General features: G+C 34.0%; 2 protein-coding genes across 2 annotated transcripts; both read right to left on the bottom strand.

Moving 5' to 3' along the window:
- Window positions 1–1060: 1060 nt before the first annotated feature.
- Window positions 1061–4734, bottom strand: LOC104093273 (uncharacterized). The gene is made up of 5 exons (XM_070182439.1): window positions 4360–4734; window positions 2776–2925; window positions 2460–2510; window positions 2249–2359; window positions 1061–1311 (listed from the first exon to the last, which is right to left on the bottom strand). The coding sequence occupies exons 1-5, from the start codon at window positions 4447–4449 to the stop codon at window positions 1144–1146; spliced, it is 570 nt and encodes a 189-aa protein (XP_070038540.1). The 5' UTR covers window positions 4450–4734; the 3' UTR covers window positions 1061–1143.
- A 3637-nt stretch (window positions 4735–8371) lies between these two features.
- Window positions 8372–18293, bottom strand: LOC104088385 (tryptophan--tRNA ligase, cytoplasmic). Its single transcript, XM_070182438.1, has 11 exons — window positions 17777–18293; window positions 17493–17678; window positions 16888–16939; window positions 16739–16804; window positions 16287–16373; window positions 13776–13868; window positions 12047–12127; window positions 9904–9975; window positions 9627–9695; window positions 9372–9482; window positions 8372–8787 (listed from the first exon to the last, which is right to left on the bottom strand). Exons 1-11 carry the CDS (start codon window positions 18115–18117, stop codon window positions 8737–8739), a joined length of 1209 nt encoding a protein of 402 aa, XP_070038539.1. The 5' UTR covers window positions 18118–18293; the 3' UTR covers window positions 8372–8736.
- Window positions 18294–23699: the final 5406 nt, after the last annotated feature.

Below are 23699 nucleotides of genomic sequence, written 5' to 3'. Positions count from 1 at the left end.
AGTAATTTAAGTTATTTTCCTAATATATAGGTATAGTTATTTAATTATTTCTCTAATATTTAGGACGTAGAAATTAACTAAATATGCATACTAAATCTTTCCTTATTTGAACTATTATATATGCAAAAATTCTAATTTTTAAGGTTTAAATTAATTAAAAATTTACATGTATAAATTTTGTTCCTATTTGAACAAATAGCTAAATTTGGACGTTACCTTCAGGGATGTGAATCACATTTTAAGGGGATGCTATTGATTTATGAAACATAATATAGACCATATTTAGATGTAATTAGAAAACCTTAAAATTGTAAAACTAGAACTTTAGGAGACAAATTGGTAGCAAATTTTTTGTTTCTAACAATATTGATTTCATCATATTTTCTCTATTTCTATCTAGATCTTTCAGCAACCAACTTATAAAAATATTTTCTACATTTTTTTTTCGTACTTTAACACTGAAGAATTGATATTTTATTATGAAACGATTACAGATTTACTTTAAGACCTACATTCTTTAAAGTTACAGAAATTTAAATTTCCAATGGACTACAACATACGTTGGACATTGAAGTCAATTAAAATTTTCTCAGAACTATTGGTGCTAAAAAAAGTAATATATATATATATATATATATATATATATATATATATATATATATATATATATATATATATATATATATATATATATATATATATATATATTTTATTTTTTTTAAATCCCTTGCGGTCGCTCTGTTATAAGTTTAGTTTTAGTATAGCGTTTACAAAAACAATATCATATATTTTTTGTACTTATAATGTAATATGCATTTATAAATCCATTGTCTTGGCATATACTCTTTTAAAATGATATACGTAAGATGATACGTGCCTTTTTTATCCTTTAAAAATAAATTTTATATATTTCCAAAAAAATAATTATAGACAAAATTTTAATTTAAATTACTTATTAAATACTTAAGTCTTTAAAACTAACTAAAATTTTGCTTATTCAAGCGTTCCTTATTTGAATTAATATGATTTAGCTATAATATAGCTATACTATACAAGGACAGGAGAAAATATGTTATTGATATTAGATGAACAATACAATACAAGAGATCCTTATTTATAGCTATACTATACAAGGACATACTACTATTCTACCAATGTGGGACAATAGTACACTATATACATGCTGTAAACTAACACTCCCCCCTCAAGCAGGTGCATACAAATCATATGTACCGAAGTAAATAGCATTGCCTCATCTGCCCGCTGCAAAGCTTCAAGCATTGCATCTACACTCACAGTTGCATGTCTTGACTGGAAAAATGGAAGATCAAAGGTATGAAACTAACAGAAAAATATAAATAAATGCAGCAATATAGTGCAAAAAAAAAAAACATACATAAGTGTAAATTTTGGTCACAAAATAATTTATCACGAAAAACGTGAAAAAATAACTTCAAGACTCACCTTAAACGGAAATAGGTTCATTCTTTTTTAAACGGATGGAGTAGTGATAAATAATAATAATAATAATAATAATAATAATAATAATAATAATAATAATAATAATAATAATAATAATAATAATAAAAATAAAAAATAAATAAATTAAAAATAAAACATAGTACTAACATTAAAAGTTCTCTAACAAATTTAAAGCCTATTCCTAACTAGTAAGTATCACCTATATGGATCTTTTTCTTCCTTTGTGTCCTATCTTTAGCTAAGTCTGCACCGATTCCAAAAGATTTGTAGGTCTTTTAAGACAACTTCCAGGGATTTGTAGGTCTCCATTGTGCCTTATTTTTAGCTAAGTCTACATGGACCACCTAAGTTTTTTCTAATTTGTGGACCATGTGATTATTGTTTGTATGCTATTTGTATCTGCAAGATGCTAAAAAGAGAAAATAAGACACCAATTTCAAAGTTACGACTAACTCAAGAGGATGTAGCAAATTGTTCATGTCTGATCTACTAAACAAAATAGGAACTTGTTTACAAATGATATGAAAGCAGGCGGAAAATTTGTACATGTCATAAGGATAATCACATAGATAAACTGTAGATCTCACTTGCTTGATGCCTATCGCCAAAGGCAACTGTGACATTAATGTATGGTACTTTCTTGGTATTCAAACCCATGAACAAAGCATAATTCATACACGATATTTATTAAAGTCTATTTTGTATAGAAGCAGGTTGAAGCAACATAAAAGATGGAAAACTGAATTAACTGACCAAGCACTTGTACCTTAAGAGAGTTGTTTTCTGACCCTAAACTTTCAAGGGCAAAAATAACTAGATCATCATCGTCCTCCTCAAGCTCTTCATCAGGGATTCTTTTGATTCTCTCTCTTGAACCCTGATTTGAAATCACATGACCAACAGAACTTCTTAAGAAATTAAAGCTCTTAGAAATACCAATGAACAAATAGCAGGTATTTAGACTATCATATACCAACCTGGAAAACTGATCTTATGAGAGCTTCATCTTTTTCCTCCAGCTTCCTCGCCTGTTAGGGCAAACATTAATATGGCAAATAAGGCAGTTCATCAAATGTTCTATTTTCTAATGACTTCATTGCATCACCCATTTCTTCAGCATCTCTTTTTTGTTTCTCCTTCTCCATCTCCTTAAAAAAAGAAATATAAACATGAATGCACAAGATACGGAACCTACTACCCTAAAAATTGGAAATTTATATAAACATATGGTCCGCAGTCCTTCCACTGCGGAAGAAAGTGGTGAATAGCACTTTAAGTTGATAAAATTCTTACCTCATCTTGGCCACGCCAAGGCTCAAAATTCCTAGTCGCACCTGATTCAACAGTATAATCGGAATTTTTTGGATCTGTCTTATATGTAATCTTTGCGGAGCACTTTGTGCACTTGAAGTAGAATCTGAAGATTTGTATTCCTAAGTAGGTCTGCATAATTTGAGACGTGATTATAATTCAGATCAACAACATAAACATACATACATATGGATATATATATATATCCACACAAACATATGAATATATTTGACTGGTTTCTACTACAGTGTAACTTTTGAAAGAATTATCACTGCCTGACCATTCCAAAAAAAAAAGAATTATCACTGCCTAACTTACTGCTCAAATTTCTATAAACAAAGGGGCATATTGAGTAAGGACTTCGGGCTGGCTAGTTAGTATGTTTAATGTCAAGCTAGTCTCTCTTAAACTAAAGATAAATTTCTTCACAAGATGCCTCTTATGGACTTATACACAACACAACATGTTTTCATTGCAAGAAGACAGACACTAGATGCTTTATTTTTATTGTTGCTTTTTTGTAAACAAATTTTAGATGCTTCTCTAATTGTTAATTAGCCACTATCAATATCTTTGATTTTTATCAAAATAAAGGGATAAAATAGCCGCTTTCAAGAGCGAAGGATGGAATTCTAAATTTCTCTGCAATCTTGACTTGTAAAAAGCACGTGCCAAGCACTTTTCTCCTTTCTTAATATTCAGCTGGGGAAAATGAGTTTAAGGTGGGATCTGGTTGTTTATTTCCATTCTCATGTTCCGGATTCTGATTATAGTGTTGCATCCAAACGTATTCAAATTACAATGCAGATTTAAATCAGCAAATAATCTGCTCTTATCCTATACATTTTCTCTATGGAGGTTCTCAGCCAAATGATGGATAAGTGTAGGGAAAGAGCTATATAAATGGCTACCAAGATAATGGAAAACAACAACACAGTGCAGGGTAGGTCAATTTCCTCCCCGATGGTGTATTAATTAGAGTGACGCTGAGTATGAACACTAAGGTAATCTTAAGGGGATATTATTATGGTTTTAAGTCGTAAGTTCATCCAACATATCAAAATGTATGGTAGGAAACGTATAGCTTGCGATCTAGGATGGGAAGTCAGCGGATTTCTAGGCCAAAACATAGATGTCATCACATCAAAGCTTTCTATCTTATGTGGTGATACAAATTTAAGAGCATTAGCAGCACGAAGAAGCAATGCCTTGGTGTTTAACAAATCAGACAAAACTAGTACTAATTAACAGCAATTTGCCAAACCTCAATACATATTTGATTTACTTCAGCTATCCGTTTCCAAGCCAAGTCCGAATCTTTCACCAACAGTCACCCAATATATGTATTATCCAATTGAGTTTTGCAATATGATTATTATCCAATTTTTATCCAACAGTCATCCATTCTAAAACCTAACAAGAACTCCAATTGCCACTACATACATAGGTTTATCTGATACTCATGACATGCATAGGTTTATCTGATACTCATGACACTTCAAAAATCAGCTTAATGAAACAAAAGCATCACCAAAATAGCACCAGAACAAAAAAATTAAAGCTCACCAGCTGATTTGGGAGCTGTCTCCGCCGTGGAATCTTCGCCGGATCGAAATCCGGCGGATAATACTTGTTCAATACTTTCCTTTCTCCCATGGCTCCTCCTTCTTCTCAGTTCCAAATTCTCAAATTCGATTTTCTGGGTGTGTGAGAGACGATGGTTTGCCGGGTTTTCTTTTGGGAAAATATGCGCGGCTTCTATAGTTGTAAAACTTCGGGTTTGGTTATTAGCAAAACAACCGACTCCTTTTTATCTTGAAACTTTTTTTCAATTTCGTTTTTTGTCCTTTCCAGTTGTACAAAGGAGTAGATTCGTCCATAACGAGTAGATTTTTCACATTCTCGTATTGACGCACCATGACATTTTTTGTATGCAAAAGTGTATGACCTCTCAAGCATAGAGTAATAAATGAGTCATTATTATAATACTAGAATAGGTCTACACAATTTCAAGATATTTGATATCTCAATTGTAGGAATCGAGCAGTGAATTCAAGAATTGAGTAGTTGAGCTAGGAGTTTTGCGGAGAAACTCGTAGATCACATCTTACGGAGTGAAGAAACTATAATTAAGAGAAAGAGAGAATTGAGAGAGAAATTGTAGTTGTATTTTCATTGATGATTGTAAAATAACTGTAATCCTTTTACGAATGAATACATGGCTCATTCTGGAAGATTCTTATTCCCAACTAACTAACTAACTTTCTAGCTAACTCTCAATTGACTTGGACTAACTAACTACTAACTAAATTTGCTGGGCTGGAGCTTTTAACTTGAGCTGGCTGCGATCATGCTGTAATTTGTATATCAAGACTCTCTCCTGCAGTAGATCCTTGACCGCAAGAATGAAAGCGAGGGAACCTAATCTTTAGTGCATTAAGAAATTCCCATGTAGTATAATCTGCAGGTAAACTTGTTCACTTAACTTGGACTTGAGCTACATCTTTATTTCCTTTTTTCACCATTCTCTCTCTAAAATAGACTCTGGATTGGGACAGTGAGGACTGGCAATATCAGTACTGGGAGGATAAGTGATTGTTTCGGGCAATTCATAGCATTTCTTTAGTAGAGACACATGTACAATGGGGCATATCTTTAAAGAGGAAATAGTAGAGTGTAGGCCACAACTCTCACCTTATTGATAGTTTGAAATGGTCCATAGTATTTAGGTTCCAATTTATGGAATGGCTGAGCAATAACGCTCACTTGCTTGTAAGTTGAGTCTTGAAGTAAACCCAATAACCTACTTCAAAGTTTCTATCACTCATATGAGAATTAGCATGCTGCTTCATCCTTAACTGAGCTCTCAGCAAATGGTATTGCAACAATTGTAGTTTCAATTCTCTGTTGATAAAAGCATTGCCTACATCAGCTGAAGCTGATTCACCTAGAAGATAGGGTAAGTGCAGAGGAGGTGGTCTTCTACATAGGGCCTCATATGGGGTGGTTCCTATGCCTTATTGGAAGGAAGTATAGTTTTGAAAATTATTTTTTTGAAATAGCTTCCCGTGTTTTAGCCCACCTTATCACACCGCGTGGCTTCAAGTAGTTCCTCTACTACCAACAAGCATATCAAGACCACCTTATCTCACCATATGCATTTCGACCCCAATCCTTAATCCACCACATGCGTATCAATATCACAACATATAACTTTCTGGTGGACACCACTATATCTACCAGAATCTCGAGGACTCTTGGCCTCCCTGTCATGTCTTCTAGCCTTGCAAACCCTCCAATCTCCATGTGATTTCTACCACCTGCTGGTATGGAGTATCAGTCTCCAACTATCGAGCCATGCTGAATTTATAATTGATGATAGACTATAATTATGTATTTTAGTCCCTTATTACACTCTAATTTACTGCACTTTAATTGAGTTTGAGCTTTAATAGCTAGTGTTTTGCACTAATTGTGTGTTTTATGCCTTGTAGGAGTAATTCCGAGCTATGTAGATGTTATGGAATGAATTCGAGTGATTTGGAGCTTTGAAGTCTGAGTAAAAGCCCAAGGAATTAAGCCGGGATCGTGTTCGGGGATCAACGGATGATAGTTAAGAACGAGCGAAGAATCGAGTAGGCATATTGCGCACTTTCTAGTAAAATGAACATAACGTTTCGTTAAGAACTCAATTTTGGCTCCACAATATATGGTTGGAAATATAATTCAAATACGTAGAGACATTAAATCTTCATGCGAGAGTCTCAAATAGCAGGTTGGAGGTATCATATGTACCTCATATACGCAAAATGCTACTAAATGACTTCTCCTTCCAACTGCATTGCAACCACTTCCACTTTTTCTTCAGCTGCAACATTCTACACGAATTGTTCGATTTTGAATAACCAAGACATAAAATTTTCACCTGAGAATCTCAAAAATCCATTCAAGACCATCTATTGAAGTTTGAATTAAGGTGATTGCAACTGGCATGGCTCTTTTTCCTCTGAGGTCTTCCATCAAATGATTTATCCTCCTGTTGCAATGAAGTCTTATCTCTTCGATGTTTTTCTAAAGTTGTAATTTGTTCGTGTAAATCATGCACTTTTTGATCCAACCTTTTGAGCTTAGACACTTTTCCAGCAATAACCCCAATTTCAGAGATCAACTTCTCCATTAATTCACGTAATTCACCTATTTATGTCCAGGATTCTTGTTCGATCGTGTTCCTTTCGTCATTCTTTAGCCAAGAAAATGATTGCTCTCGTATCACTAATATCTCAATTGTAAGATTTCAATAGTGAATTTGAGAATTGAGTAGCTAAGCTAGGAGTTTTGCGGAGAAACTCAAACGTTACAGAATATGGAGTGAAGAAATTGTAATTGAAAGAAAGAAAGAATTGAGAGAGAAATTGTAGTTGTATTTTCATTAATGATTATAAAATGATACATTGTAATCCTTTTATGAATGAATACACGACTCCTTCTAGAAGATTCTTATTCCCAACTAACTAACTAACTTCCTAACTAACTGTTAGTTGAGCTAGACTAACTAACTGCTAACTGAATTTCCTGAGCTGGAGCTTCCAACTTGAGCTGGCAGCGATCATGTTGTAATTAGTATATCGATTTTTATGCTAAGGTTTGGGTTGCTTATTATAATTAGTAGTCGAGGATGGCAAGGGAATAGAAGAAACCAAAGACAGAGAAACTGCCACTTGAAAGACAAATAGAGAAAGAAACAACGAATGAATCGTTACTTATAGAGATTAAACTATTTTGGATGATGTAGGGGTTGGTCTCGTACTTGATATATTTCCTATATGTGAAAGGAAAAGGAGTTCCTTTACTAACCTCTCATAGATTGTTATTCTCGGTCGTCCCCCCCCCCCCCCCCCCCATATACATTTCAATCTTATTCGTCTTCTCTATTTATTTATTTTTTTTACAACCAGTGTTTGCCTCTGCTTTTCAGTCAACTAAGAAGTTGTAGTCCGTATTAATATTTTTGTAATTTGATACAATGGTTGGAGTTTCTTTCATGGGTATCTTCTTATTAACACTGATATTCTCTCTTTTTTGCGATGCAACATTATGATTTAATGATTAAAATAATCAGGGGATCATTTTAGGGCATCTAATTTTAATGTGATTACGGGTCAGGTCGTCTGTTCCAAAGACAAGTTGTGCAGGAATTAATACTATAGAGATCAATAATACATAAATTGTAAGGATTAGTAATGCATAAATTAATTCTAGTTGAATATCTAATTTGATATCTATATTATTTGCTTTGTCTAGTCTAAAATATATGTTACCTTTCAAACAAAATAAAAAATTGTTACTATTATGAGTTAGTTTTGTCATTTTAGCATTTTAACCCACATATTACCAATACTCATAATTATTCCCCATTTTACACCCCATCCAAAAAATAACTGGATTCACACATAACTTGTGCATATTTTATTTTTGCTATATAGCTAAAGAATTTTTCAAGAAGTCCCGGGGCGTGCATCTTATAATTGCAGTAACTTTAAGTAAAGGCAGAAAAATGCTCTCCGGAGTTCAAATAAACTAGCCAGAAAAATAAGAGACTTCATTAAAAATAGGGAAAAGGGCCACAAATGCAAGACAAAAAGAGATACAAGTGATAAGAAAATAAATCATGTTAAAGTTACAACAAATACATCTACCAAGCTGGGGTTGTGGTAGAAAATCTAGTACTTGACCAAACTTGAACCATTAGGGGTCCTCAAATGGTGTAAATTTCAACGAGAGAGGAAGAGTAATGACACCTTCATGACTTTTAATTTACGAGTTATAAAAATGCACGAAAAAAAGAAATTACAATTAAAGAAGAAACACCTCTCAGTAAATCGAGAGAAACAATGACTAGTTGCCTCAAGAAAGAACATATCGACATGACGAAAATTCCCCTATTCAGTTGAACATATTAGGAAGAGGTCTAACGGCCATGAAAGCATCTACCATCTGCAGGAAAGACCATTCAACAAGCAAGTAAATTAGTGGAATTGAAAACATAAAGAAATAGCAAGAAAAACATAGAGCACGTCGAATGAGAGAGAAGCATAAAAAGGAAAAAGGGATACAGTAATTCGGACCAGCAAAAGATGCACTAAAGAAGAACACTTTGAAAAAGAAGAACCTCACAACCCCCTTAGTTTTTTATCCCTGAGCGCACATAATCAAAGAGGCAGCAAATTGAGTGTTGAAATAACTGTGAAGGAATGTCATGCTCTCATAAGAGGAGCAATTCACACCCTTGAAATATCTAGTGACTTGTCCGAGGAAGAGTAAACAGTGAGTTAGGTAAATGATCCTATGTAGTTAAAGAAAATGGAGAACTGGCGTTAATTTCAATCTCTGTGTTCACTTAAGCTAGCAGACCAAGCTGTATTTTTTGGCCCCTAAAGAGAAAATTATGTCATTTGAAATTGAGATAGTCAGGACAAATTGACTTGATAATCTAAGGGAATTTGAAATGGAGAATGAGTACTTTAAAATTTGGAAGAGCTAGTTCACTTCAGGTTACACCAGAAGTTAGTGTTAGTTACCTCATCAGTCACCAACGCCCTAGCCCGTCGATGTCTTTCAACTAGATCTGTTAGAACTTCAATAAGCCTCTTTTTCACTTCACCTGTTAGCATACGTCCAGACCCATATTCCTGATAGCGAGCGTACGACCATTATTGGTAACTTCAACTACTGGTTAGTCCTTGTGTGAACTAAATTAAACACCAAATGCTGGAGTTCTACCAATGAAAGTTTTGAATTGTAAAGAAATGAGATGACAAAATATGTACACTAACCTCTCTAATGCGTTCCAGCTCAGCATCATCGTCCAGGAAAAAGCCAAGATACTTAAATGGTATATCAACCTGGACAATATCCAAGATGAGAGGTTTTACTTTGCTTTCTTCTTTTTTCCCGTGGCTAAAGATGATACAAAATTATAGCGATCCAATCGAGAAGAGAACAGGCAGAGACAACCCGCAGTCTTAAGATGCTATATTCAGGCACATACAGTTATTTGATAGAAATGCAAGTCCTAGGAATTAGCTAGTGGGCCCATATAAATTTGGTTACCTCCAAGTTCGCTCCGTACTTTCTGTGCAACTCAATTGAGTCTTGCCCACCAGAGAATGCATATCTGTTTATCTGCACATAGTTACAATTTAAAGGGTCATTTATTCTGCTTTGTCGAGATAAGTTATTTAGCATAGAGTAATCAATCTGGATAATATCCATCTAGGAAACCTATATAAGAACTTCTAAAGGGAAGCAAACTCCAGTAGCCTCAGTTTCCGGTGTTACCTAGCTCAAAAGTACTGTAGTGGGACTGGACTCCTATGCTAGGGCACAGTCCCCCCCCCCCCCCCTCCCCAAAAAAAAAAAGAAAAAACCCAGCTCTTCCCTCCCCACAAACAAGAATTTTAAAATGAACACATTGAAGTCTGAGAAAAATAAGTATGGAAAAGCAATTAGAGAAATTTTTTCTCACTACTGCAAGTATTGAAGACACTAAGGTAACAAAGATGATTTAACAAGATGGTCCAGCAAAATGCTACAGTTGTCCCAGTAATACAAGCAAAAGGCGGCAATAGAAAGCCCATATATTGATCGGATAATCTCAAACATCATATGAGGCTGCAAACAGAATACAATTATTGTTTAAAGTCATCTACTATTTAGAAGTATCTTTATCATCAATTATCTGACAAGATTCTTCTCAAGAGTGCCCATCATAAATATCATTTTTTACTCAATAGGTTGGAAAGCTTATCCCCACTTGTGGGATTACACTGTTTTTTTGTTTTGTTGTTGTTATAGGTTGGAAGCAACTCAATTACAATTATCAATGATAACAATAACAGAAAAAAAAACACTCATTCCACACTCTGTCCAACAGCTATTGTGAGTTCCCCAAAATCTCTTCAATTTGCTCACAAGGTATCAGCTAAATGAAACGAAAATTCCAACATAGTGCAGGCTCTTCATCTAAAAGGCATTGAGGGTCAAAATTCACTATCAAGCACAGCAACAGCAATTGCTCGCATTTACAGACAGGGAAACTTCTTAACATCTAGGATTGGAACCATAGAGTAACTTGACTAAATCCAAGTTCTCACTCTAGCTTCTTAACTTCTCCCCTATCTTAGCTTATTTTATTTTATCTATTTGTTTAATTAGTGGTAGCTGAAACCTGATCAGTAGCTAACCAAATGTTGAAATGGGTTAATTTTATTTTGAGAAGGTAACGGATTTCATTATATTAAAAGGTAGTCCTTCGCACAAAGACTGTGCTAAGGAGTAAAATCAGTGTTACAAGACCCAAAAAGTTGCAAAAACAATCTTGTAACAGCTACAAGGAACCAACGAAATCTACTGGAGAATCTACATCTTATACAAGGTCCCGTGTTGAAATGGGTTATTAATCGGGTGTATGGAGATGGCGAGAGAGTAGAGGTGGATTATTAATTGTTAAATCTTATTAACAGAGTTTATTAGGTAGAGAGGAATGTATTTTTCCTCATTGCTCTGTTGGATCCCTACAACACAGAGAAATGTGTGGCAGCAAGGGGAGTGATTTTGACAGCGGAAAATCTGCGAAAGAAGAGGATCACATATATCAGTTGGTGTTTCGCGTGGAAAAGCTCGGGTGAAATTGTAGATCATCTCCTATTGCACTGTCAAGTGGCAACTCGTTTATGGAGGGTGGTCCTTAATTTGTTTGGGCTGGAATGGGAGATGTCAGGCACAGTAAAGGAAGCATTGCTTAGTTGGGCTCATAGGAGGGGAAAGAAAACTCTGAGGGCTTGGAACAAGATTTTGTAAAATTGCAAAGTAGTCTTTTGTTTCTAGTTTCTTTTTGGTGTACTAATGAGATCCCAACTTGTATAGAGGATAGGGCCTCTTTTATTGAGAATCATATTTCGGTAGGTTCTCTTCTTTTTGGTATACGGCTTGTATATGGGGCTTCCCCAATTGTAATGAAATTATTTACCTTTATAAAAAAAATCTGTACAATGTGTTAGACACCAAAAATAAGAGAGCAGCAAAAGAACAAAAAAGCATATCCTTCCTAAGCATGTGGGGGTTCTAACAAATCTAGAACTGCTAACTCATTATATGGTGATGAATGTGACATGTGTAAAGTATATTTTTTCGGAAGGAATTATTTTCTGAGAAGGTGTGTGATAATATAGTTCACATCATAAAAAAAAACCACCTTGTTTTTTATCTCTTTTGCTGAATCGGTTACATAAATGGCAGAATTTGGATCACTAGCAGACATTTTCCCATTCTCCCCCTGCAAATGTTCAGCAAAATGTAGAATATTAACAGAAAGGCAATGCAGAATTTTTTTTACAAGAAGACACATTAAAAATCAGAAGCTGAAACATGTGTGCACAAACTAATTTGACAAGTAACAAGGATGAGAAACAGTTGTATTTCTACTTATTTGGAATCAGACAGATTAAAAGCACGGAAGTGGGCACATCAGAAAAAGAACAAAGATGAAATGAAACAACCGTTATATAGTTAGTAATCCATTTCATTTAAGTTGGAACTCAAGAATCATCTACAATTGCACTAATTAAGAACCAAATTCCACTAAGAAGACCAAATTCCACTAAGAAGAGCGTGACAGTGGTAAAAAGAAAGGGAAAAATGAAAAAAAATATCTAGATTTTATTTTGACATTTTGGAAATGTGAAAGATGATTTATTAGTCAACACACATTTCCATCTGTTAGTAGAAGACAAACATTTATATGGAGACTATTTGCAATATGGACAACAATGGTTCTAGCAAGCAGTGTTCCAACTAGGACGGATCCTTTGTGAAAAAGTTATTAAAGATGTGGGGCTTTGCTCGATTGAATTGAACATCTAACAAGGAAATTCTTTCTTGAGTTTCCTTGGGGACTGTCTTCCACAGGCTTTAAGGAATTTTCATTAAACAGTTTTTTGTAATCCAGAACTAACATTCTGAATAGATTAGCTTAGTCTCTTATTTATTTTGTAACTTGTTAGCTTCCTGCTATAGCACAGACAGCTGTAATGAAGCTAACAACACCTCTTTTGTACAATTGGCACCTTCTTGATGCCAGCAATGAATCTACTTACTTCATCAACAAAAAAAGAAGAAGATTAATATCGATTGACTGATTGAGAAGTTGATGTCTTATGGTAAGCTTAAATGTTTTTAACTTCTTTGCATATCAATTCTATACAGGAGGCAACTAGTTTTCCTAGTCGAGAACTACTTCTCTAGCATGAAGAATCATGATCCAGATGCTAGGCACAAGCAGAATTCCAGGGAGAGAATAAAGCTTTCAGGAATGCTGCATTACTCGGTCTATACAAAAATTAAATGAATAAATTAACAAATTAGATTTATGTTTTACAGGTCTAAGACCAAAATATGCTACATTTATTGGTCTATAAGCTATGACGAAGCACAGGCAGTGAACTTTCAATTTTTTGTCAATCAGAAAGATGAGAAGTTAACAGTTCCAACTTAGACGCTGAAATACTCATACATAACCAGAATGAAGCACCAAAGCAGAACATAACTTTCATTTGTAAGAAATTAGGGTCTAAAGACTGTCGCAGCTCAAAAGGATCATACCACAGTGCACAGGCAGGTGCTTTAGATTCCAGAATGATGGGTATGTGAGAATGATGGGCGACAATGATTCTATCTAACTGTTTGATTATTGATGACGCAACATCTTTTTTAATTATAGTAGTGTCTGGGCCAGCTTGCAGCCAGAAAAGTTAAAACCTTGTACCAACAAGAAGTTGAGGACGGATAAATAAATGTCATAGAACAAATTACTAATTAATTGTAAAAGGCGAAGTCACAGAAGCATCGTTGTAGTGAAACTTCATTGTAAATTTGTAACAGAACTAATATTGTTCAGTCACTGGTCTATAAGAAAAGAAAAAAACCTGAAGGGCAGGAAAGAAAGATGATTCAATCAAAGCAGGCTTGTGATAACCTATCCGGGGAGCGACATCTCGAGTCATTCGGAAATAAGGATCCTGAAAAACCATTTACCGATGTTAGTTTTAGTTTTTCAGTAGAAAAGGAGGGGGGGGGGGGGGGAATCTATCAATAAAAAAGATCATGGCAGACATTGCAGAGAGAAAAAAAGAAAGAAATGAAGCAGCAAAAACCCAGCATGATTCCATCTTCTTTTTAAGTAACATGATATTGTCTATCTAGCATCTAACCAGTTTAATTTCAAGCAAACTAGGAGATTTCCGACCTATGCGACCTACTTAATTAAGCAGATCTACATCAAAGCTTGAGCTTGCTAAATGATGTATCAATAAGCACAGCCCACGAACTAGCCAATTTACAATTGTTAAAGAGTATTTGGTCGTAACTGTAAGGTTAAGAAGTATAGTTGAATCAACAGTTTAATACTTAAAAAATTAATTCTTTTCCGAATCAGGGAGACAAGCAACATAGTTCACAATTCTTGAGCAGAGATCAACCAAAGATCGTACTGGTATTAGAAAAAGCATTAAACCATATCTCTGATTTTCATTTTGTTTTACCACCACATAGACCGAAAAGGAACGTTACTTTGTATTTGATCAATGTTCATCTTATATGATCTCGTATTTACAACAGTTCTTTGTCTGCAAACTTCAAGAAAATATAACGAGACAATAACTCGAATCCTAGAAATATTATACCATCATTTGAACAGGAATATGACATGGCCCATCCGTCATTTTCCTTTGACAAGTCAAATATCTTTAGCAGAACATGTTGAAGAGCATCATCTATCCGGTCAATTCAGTTCCAAACTTGGAAGAGCTTGCGGAAGAAATGTTTTGTAATGTGGGCTCTTTCCCTAAAACATATCTTGGTCTTCCACTGGGAGCTAGACACAAAGCTCTAGGTATTTGGAATGAAGTAATTGAAAATTTTGAAAAAAATTGGCTTCCTGGAAAATGCAGTATCTCTCTTTGGGTGGTAGAATTACACTCATCAACAGTGTGTTGGATAGCATTCTTACCTACTTCTTGTCTTTTACTGGTGTACTGGACAGAGTAGACTGCCACATGGTTCTAAGCCATGGAAACACATTTCAAAGTTATGGGGTGACTTCCAACTCAAGTCATCACTCAAGCTTGGGAAGTCTCATATTTCTTTCTGGAAAGCCAGATGGTTAGGGACAGAGATCCTGAAAAACGAACACCCAAATCTATTTTTACTGGTCAGCAACAAGGAATCCAGTATTGGCAAGATAACACATGGGCACTGCAGTTCAGAAGAGATATCAAAGACTGGGAACAAAATGACCTGCTGAGATTGCTTTCAAAATTATCAAATGATAAGGTCAACCCTCAGGTGAAGGACAAGCTGGAATGGGGGGATTCCAAAGATAAAACTTATATTGTCAAAAGAGGATATGACAATCTATGCTCCAATAAAGAGCTGATTGACAAATGGCCATGGAAGCATATATGGAGAACCAAACTCCCTATAAAAGTAATTGGTTTTATCTGGACAAGCCTGTATGAAGCCTGCCTCACTCAAGACAACCTCAGTAGAAGAAGCATTCCGACAGTGAACGGATGTATTATGTTTTATGTGCCAGGAGGAATTTGAGAGTGTGAGACATCTGTTTCTCATTGCACAGTAGCAGCTGACATATGGAACATGTTTTTATCAGTTTTTGGACTTGATTGGGTCATGCCTTACAATATCAAGGATGCTTATGAGAGTTGGTACTCATGGAGAGTTGGGAAATCCATCAAGAAAACTTAGCATGGTGCCTGCTTCTAATTTTTGGTGCATCTGCAATGAGAGAAATCGTAAATATTTTGATGGGATTTCAACTCCTAATCACTCTCTTAAAGCAACTTGTCTAATTAATTTATTTAGTTGGTTCATACAGGCCCATGTAACTAGTTTTGAATTTTTTTGGGATTGTGTCTGCTCCTTAGTTATGCAGTAAGTTTTTGTATATGAGCAGCCACAATTTTGTTGTATATTTTTTGCAATGCATCTTCTTGATGCCATTTAATGAAATTATCTTACTACTTCATAAAAAAAAAAAGATATCACATAAAGATGTTGCCAACTTAACAGTACAATCAATAAAAGCCTCTCAATAAAACGCATAAATCAAAGAAGAACTCTTTACATGAGCTCAATGGTTTATTTCATAGTGGAGGTTATAATTAGGATGTTATGAGGAGATCCTTGTGCCAATCAAGATTGCTTCTAATGATTGGGAAATAACCATCACTCTCAGACAAAAGACACTCATCCGACTATATAACCAAAACTATTTTATTAACAACAAAACATATTGCTCCACTTTATAATAATTGCAAAACAAATTGCTTAATCATTCAAATATAATTAGAAATTTGAAGGAACCACAGGTCAAAAAAATTGAAGAAATCCGACAAAGAAATATAGGAGCAAGAACAAACCTGGTCTATGGCACATGGAATCAAGCAACGAATGTTATCATTGCCAGAAAACAGATGAGGAAATGAACTTGGGAAGGATGGAACAGCCTGCAATTTTGTAATTCAGCTGTCTAAGTTTCTCTATCATTCTAAACCAAATTCAAATTCCTCAATTTTGAGCCGAGGACAAGTCCATATAAAATTCAAAGGCTACTATTCAGCTTTTTCTTTTTTGGTGTGCATGTTTGGGGTGGGGGTTGGTGTGCGTGTTTGGGGTGGGGGTGGGGGGGATAAGGTATACTATTCCAACTTCTTCAGGCTCTCAACTTATCTATTTGACATGAAAATAAGAAAACAAATACGAAACATAAGGCACAGATACTTCACTAACTTTGGTATTATAACAAAATCTAAAAAAGGGTTAGAGTAAGTTAATAGACAGACTATGGCTATCACATTGAGGAGTAGGCTACCTGAACTGGTGGAAAACTAACTTTCCCAATGTGATCTTCACCTGTGAAACCAAAAATGCCAACCACCTGAAAAACAAACCGCATAGCGTAATAGGTTATAGCCTTTTAACATAAGATGCTCATGTAGATGTAAAGGAAGCAGTAATCACCTTATTGTATGTGACACATTTGGCAACCTTCACCATGTTCTTGTAAAAGGCACTGTGCAAAAAGTTCTTGTTAGAAACGGACCATAAAACTATGTAAATACAACTCCTGGAGATGTACGCACACCTTTATCTCTACCTTACGAAGGTGGAGAGGCTGTTTCCGATAGACCCTCGGCTCAAGATTAAATTCTACTTATGACATACCATGTAAAGCTAAAATTATCATTCTAAAAGGCAACTTTCAGTCTATTCACTTTCATAGCAACAAATGTAAACATGATAACCAAATAACATATTCACCTCCTCTCCCCGCCCCCCTAAAGAAAAAATATTGTTACAATGAGGACACTTTCCATAAAAAACATCCCAACTCTCATGTCATGCTTTATCAATTGCTTCAATCATCTGTTAGACATTATTTTCAACTTTTTAACTCAAAATATCACCAAAACAGTATCTTTATAATGTATACAACTCCTTGTATGATTACCATATATATCCTTGCTTGCCTACAAAACACTTAGAAATATCAAAAAAGGATTCTCAAGATAAACAATTTCCGTAAGAGTACCAAACACAATCGGGAAAAAAACAAAGTTACTTACCCACCAACATAATCGAAATCTGAGAAAATGAAAGTCTTGGAAACATCAAATCCACAAGCTATAATATCTTTAGCATTCTCACGAGCAAGTCTTTGGCTTTCCTCCACTGACAAATTCTTCCACATACATTTCTCATCATCTGTCAATTGTATTACTAGCGGCACTTTAAATGCATCCTGCAAATATCTAAACACAACAAAAACAAAATAAAATCACACAAAAAAAAGAAAAAAACTTCTTTCTAAAAAAAATTGCAAACACGTCCTCCCGTTTAATTTAATTACTTGGTGAACATGAAGGGGATAAGGTGACCCAAATGCAAGGCTTCAGAAGAAGGTCCTCTGCCTGTGTATAAATAGAACTTTTGCCCTTTTTCATAAGCATCCAATATATCGTTGAAATCACGATGAGCGAAGAAAACTCCGCGGCGGAGGAAAACGTGAGCCGGCCTATTCGTGAGGCGTTGAACACGCTGGATTAAGGAGTCGTCGAGCCTCTGGCAACCGAATTTATCGATTAATTTGTCGTAGTCAATCTTGCCGCCGTCTTTTGCTGATACTTCCCATGGGTTCACTACTTGCTCCTCGTCTTCCACCACCTCTTTCGCCTCCTCCCTTTTCTCCATTGTTGTAATGTTGTTCAAAAGTGGGTTCGGAGATTTAGAGAGAAAGTGCAAAAACCTTAGAATGGCTGAAGGCTGATAGTTAAGAAGGTTTTAAGTGCCACAAACTGAAACCTGTGGGGGAAAGGGGAGTGTCATTAAACTTTGTTATAATATAAACGGGCAAAGGGTCAAATATGCCTCTCGAAAATGATCTAAGAATACCCCTCGTTATATATATTATTGCTTTTACCTAACCCGCTTTTCTTTAATAATAATAAATTATATGATAAATAGTCATGTGTGGATAAAATTTCTATCTTTCTTTTCAAACATAATACAATAAATGGAGGGCATCATGTTGGAAGACGTTTAATTGTATAGGAGTTACACGAAATTGTAAAAGTTGGTGCAATAAAAATTGAAGTTGAAAAGAAAGAAAGCAAAAAACATATCAAGTAGACCAAAATAGAGGAAACAATGAAGACCTAATAACTTATAAAAAATTAAAATTGGAAAGTAAAATTATTATTCTTTAAATAGTATAAGCTCTAACTCTTTTTTTGCAAAAAATTTACAATTTTTTGTAAATACGAAGCAACTTGTGCTGACACATTATTTAACATTTAGTTCAAATTTTTAATCAAAACTATTTCAATTCGATTAAAACACGACATTAATATTATTTATATGATAGAAGAATATAGTTTATCAATAATTTTTTATTATTGACGCAACAAACACGTGCAACGCACGTACTCTAAGACTAGTATGTGTATAAATATATTTGTTCTTTTGTTCTCTTTATTTTAGTCTATATATTATATTAAAAGCACGAAGGCCCTTAGCGAAATGTCGTTCGTCTTTTTTGCCTTTTAAAACATAGAGTTCCCATAGGACAATATAGTAATTTAAGTATTTCATAAATATTTAAAAATATTCACTTAATTAATTTAGTTTTTCGAGATTTTTTGGTAAATATTTCTTCAATTATTTGTTAGTAAACTTTGCCTTAATTAATTGGTTAAATTTTCTTCACGTTTCTTACACAAGGAAACTTAATAAAAAAAATTCCTAAACTTTCACTCTCATTAAGTAACAGATCCCCTTTACTCTTTGGAGTATTAAATGAGTTATTATGTTGCCTTAATTATTTGGTAATACATATTTTCTACACGACTGTTGCACAAGGAATGTTTTTTAGAGAATTTGACTAGGAGAACGATGCAGTGGGAAGCCATAATTGTGATTCCGTTGCACAAGGAAAGGTTTTTAAAGAATTTGACAAGGAGGACGACCTTTAATGCAGTGAGAAGCCATAATAGTGGTTCTGTGTGGTTACACAAGGAAATATTTTGGTAGAAGTTTTTATTATTTGGTAAATTTTTCTTGTCTCTTTGACCTACACATAAATTTACTTTATATAATTTCTTTCATGTGTCAAATTGTGTACCATAATACTTCTATAAATGAAGCTACAATGTCACAATTTAATCGTCAAAGTTCGTCATATTCCAACATCGTGTTTCAAGTGTTGTTTCTTTTACTAATAGCAACATCTTTTGCTATTTCGTATTTTGCAAGCACGTTTGCATGCATCAGTTTTTAGTGTTGCATCAACAATTTATTTTTATTGTTGCATCAACAAATTTTTATTATATAGTTTTTGTTTCATGTTTTGGACTTGGCTAATTTCACATCTCACGTAATTTACAAATTTAATACGGGTTATTGAACAATTGCAATTCATCACTGAAAATCGGTTAGACATTCGATCTAAGTCTTATTACTTAAATATTAGTATTATTTTTTCCTTTGTTGTATAATTAATAATACTTATAATTTCTACGCCAGCTCAAGTTGCTTGTTTTAAAAAGAATTAAAAATTAGATAGTCTACTTTAATTCTGTGTGATATTAATACTACATGATTTGCGTTATTGCAATTGCCATGCTTGAATCACTTAGATTTCAACAATTACATCCGTTCAGGTAAACAATCTTCCTTATATCATAAAATAATCAATTATTGAATTAGTCACTTTGATAACTTATAAAACTCTTATGCATGCTTTATTTTAGGTACACCTGCAATGGCAAGTGAAAAGGAATTATTAGACCAATGTGTCTCAATTAATAGTCTAAGAGTATCTGATTCATGTTGGGTAATACGAGTATTAGTATTTGGGAGTGGAATAGTAAAAGAGTTCAACAATAAAACAAATCAAGGCACCCGAAAAATTGTGACATTAGTTGACGAAGAGGTAATTATTATTTTATATCAATATTTTATTTCATGTCTTTTCATATTATAGTTTTAACCATCAGATTAATTTACAGTGAAACTTTTTTACAGGGAACAAAAATTCACGCTAAACTTTTCAATGGTTATATTGAGTTGTGAAAAAATTATTTACAACAAAACAAGATCTGTTATATCATAAACGGACACATCAATAGTGCTAATCCTAATTTTCAATCAGTGCACAAGGAGCTTGAGATTGAATTTAAGGAAAATACTTTAGTTGAAGAAAGCAATAGTCACTTTTCAGCAATTGGTTTTTCAAATAATTTTATTTCATTCGATGAGGCATCAAAGTGCACCAATGGAACAATTTTTGGTAAGTTGTTTAGATTTCATCCAGTAATCTTTCACTAAATATACAAAAAAAAAAAATTACTTCTACTTGCCTTATTAATTTTTGGGTAATATACATATATTTGTTTTGATATTCTTTCTAGATATAGTTAAAATTTTAGTGGATGTTAAACCCTTCATGGGAGAAGGTTCAAAGAAACGAAGGGAGATAGTGATTATCAACGAGATGTAAGTTGGAAGTTTTAGTTCAGTATGTTAAATGTTTCTTCGTAATTAAGATGTTAATGGTTTAATATATTTAATTGTAAATCTCAGGGTTGATAGAAAGAATGTAACCTTATGAAATGATTTCTCAGAGATAGACGGTCAAGTGCTACAAAAAATGATTGATAAAAAACATGTTGTTGAGGCATTGTCACACCCCTTTTTTCCTCACTTAACCCTCTTAGAAATGATAAAAAGATTTGTAAGCTCAAAAGGGTTTTCCAATTGAAAGTGACAAAGTTGTGTTTTAAAAGATATTTCAGAGTCGACACCTGACATTTGGTTTCGGTGTGCCGGGTCACCATTTAAAAAAAAATAATTCTCCTTCAAAACACATTTGACTATAAAACTGACTGCACCAGAAATTCCAAGTAAGGGAATTCATTTGACTCGGGGAGAATGTGTTAGGCACTCCCCGAGTCCCGTAACTAGTACGGTTGCATACTTAATCTAGTTGGTTTTAAAGAATACTCAAACTGAGGCAAAAACGCACAAAAGAGAAAACAAACACACAAGAGGCTCGAGGTTGTCCCCACCTAAATAAAAAAAAAAATAAAAAAAAAAATATACTCAAATTCTATAATAGCACATACCAAAGCTTCCTCGATGATGTCCTCCTTTACTTCTATTTACATATACTACGGGCCATTTCCCTGAATAAAATAATATTTACAGATTTTTCGAGGCATTACCCTAAATATAAACCAAAGGAACAACCTCTCACCTCGAATAAAAATAAAATAAAAAACCTAAGGTTTGCCTACCCAAGTGGCCGACCTAAACATACTCCTAGCGTCTTAAAAATTCTATCAACAAACAAATATGCAACTCAAAACGTCACATACCAAACAAAAATCCAATTGAAATTGTCACTGAACCCAATATCATTTTAGCCTAATACACTTTCATTTTTACCTACAAACCCCACGATCCAATTAGTTTAGTAATCCAAACCAGTTTATCAAACCTTACTTCCTTTTTTAATTCTTAATTTCCTAATTTTTACTATCTACTCATGTAATTTGAACTATAACAGAAGAGTATCAAGAGTTGAGTACAATCTGCAAATAACTCATTTAACATTCATTTCAATTGATCTCGAGCAAACAAAAATTAAAAGAAATCATCAACTCATTAAAATAAATCATGTAGTCACACAAAATATATATTAAAAAAATAAAAGAAAGAAGGTAAGAAATTTGATCTTCACGGGTTTTCGCCAAACAGAAACTCGGATCTAATTTTAGACCGCGATTGGAACCTCAACGAACAACCTCGATCTCGACCGCATCTCAACCACGGCGGATGAAAATGAAGAGCAACTTCTTTATTGTGTCCCTGTATTCGACCCCTTTGAAGCAAAACTTTGTACTGTCCCAAATGAAGTGGTAGATGAAACTACTACAATTAATGACTTAGACATTTTGTTGAACAGTGATGATGCATGTGATGATTTAGGGATTCCTGAGTTTCTTTCTTCTAAAATTGAACTTGCTGAATTTGCAAAGAAGAAAACTAAGGTTTTGTCTTTGTGAGTTTGTTAGGCGAAGAGTTTAAAGTCGCAGAAGAAGATGAGCGATGGGTGCGGCGCTGATGGTGTGCGGCACGAGGGGGAGTTCTGCTAGGTTGGAGGAAAAATTGGGTATAATTGGGTATTTTATATGGAAGTGGGAAAGTACCATGGCCATATTGTATTAGAAGTAAATAAATGGCTAATATTAAATCTTCTATTTTAAGTGAAGAGTGGGCTAATGGGTTATAAATAATGGGTATTTGTCTTGTTGGGCCACTAAAATTCAAAAATGAGCTCTCAATTCTCAATGAACAAAAATAAAATTAAAAATACTATTAAAATATACATCTTAGTTAATAAGAATAAACTATTAAAGTGAACTATATATAAAAATAAAAATATTTTTGGTATTGTTTTTAAATGTTATAAAAAGATAGAGAAAACTATGTTAAAGTAATGGTAAAAATTAAAATATTATCGTTGTAAAATACTAATAAGCTTAAATAAATAAAAAATAATAAAATAAAAAGATATATAATAAGAGAAGAAATATTATAAAACAATTTTTTGCGTTTTTAAACTTGTGTTTTAGAATTAAAATTAAAAGTTGACAGAAATCCGATTAAAATAAAGATAAGTAAATATTTTTAAAATACTGCTTCCAAAAGTTGCGCGGGTCAAAAATTACGTGCTTACAACTGCCCCTCTTTGCTTAGAAACACGAAGAGTTTTCGGAGCAAAGAACAATAAGCAACGTAATTGATTTATGACCCGACGCTTATTCAAAAGAAAATAAAGATGACTAAATAGATTGTGACCGAGCCCTGGTATTTGAGCTGCCTACATATCCTTGGCTATAAAGGAATCAGGTCACGTGTAGTTCAGAAGTGAATAAAATGATGGAGTATGTGGAGATGATGAGAGAGTCGAGTGAGGTACCGTTCGAGGTTCCGATCCGTGGTTTCTGCCATTACATCAAAAATAAAAGGGAAAATTACAACAAAAATAAAAGAAAAAATAAAAGATCCTATCTACTTATTGTCTCGAATATTCCTTGAATCTCCACTTGATCATTCAACATGAAACTGAAAATTCACCTTATTTTTCAGGTGGGCATCATGCTCACTTGAATTTGAAGAAAACTAGAAGTTGACCCTGTTCTTTAGGCGAGCATCGTGCTACTTCTAACTTGAACTTGAAAACTGAAAGTTGACCCTGTTCTTCAGGCGAG

The sequence above is a fragment of the Nicotiana tomentosiformis genome, chromosome 8 (genome assembly GCF_000390325.3).
Source record: "Nicotiana tomentosiformis chromosome 8, ASM39032v3, whole genome shotgun sequence".
Lineage (NCBI taxonomy): Eukaryota > Viridiplantae > Streptophyta > Magnoliopsida > Solanales > Solanaceae > Nicotiana > Nicotiana tomentosiformis.
This window is presented reverse-complemented; position numbering and strand designations above follow the sequence as displayed.

What these genes read in the sequence shown, in the direction of transcription:
- LOC104093273 (XM_070182439.1), bottom strand. Translation starts at nt 4,449, where the DNA reads ATGGGAGAAAGGAAAGTATTGAACAAGTATTATCCGCCGGATTTCGAT. An exon ending in GACAGCTCCCAAATCAGCTG is followed by an intron (nt 2,926 to 4,359) that starts GTGAGCTTTAAT and finishes CAAATTATGCAG; the next exon opens with ACCTACTTAGGAATACAAAT. An exon ending in CAGAAAACAACTCTCTTAAG is followed by an intron (nt 1,312 to 2,248) that starts GTACAAGTGCTT and finishes CCATTTTTCCAG; the next exon opens with TCAAGACATGCAACTGTGAG.
- LOC104088385 (XM_070182438.1), bottom strand. Translation starts at nt 18,117, where the DNA reads ATGGAGAAAAGGGAGGAGGCGAAAGAGGTGGTGGAAGACGAGGAGCAA. An exon ending in ATCCCCTTCATGTTCACCAA is followed by an intron (nt 17,679 to 17,776) that starts GTAATTAAATTA and finishes TGTTGTGTTTAG; the next exon opens with ATATTTGCAGGATGCATTTA. An exon ending in TTAGTTTTCCACCAGTTCAG is followed by an intron (nt 16,374 to 16,738) that starts GTAGCCTACTCC and finishes ACAAAATTGCAG; the next exon opens with GCTGTTCCATCCTTCCCAAG.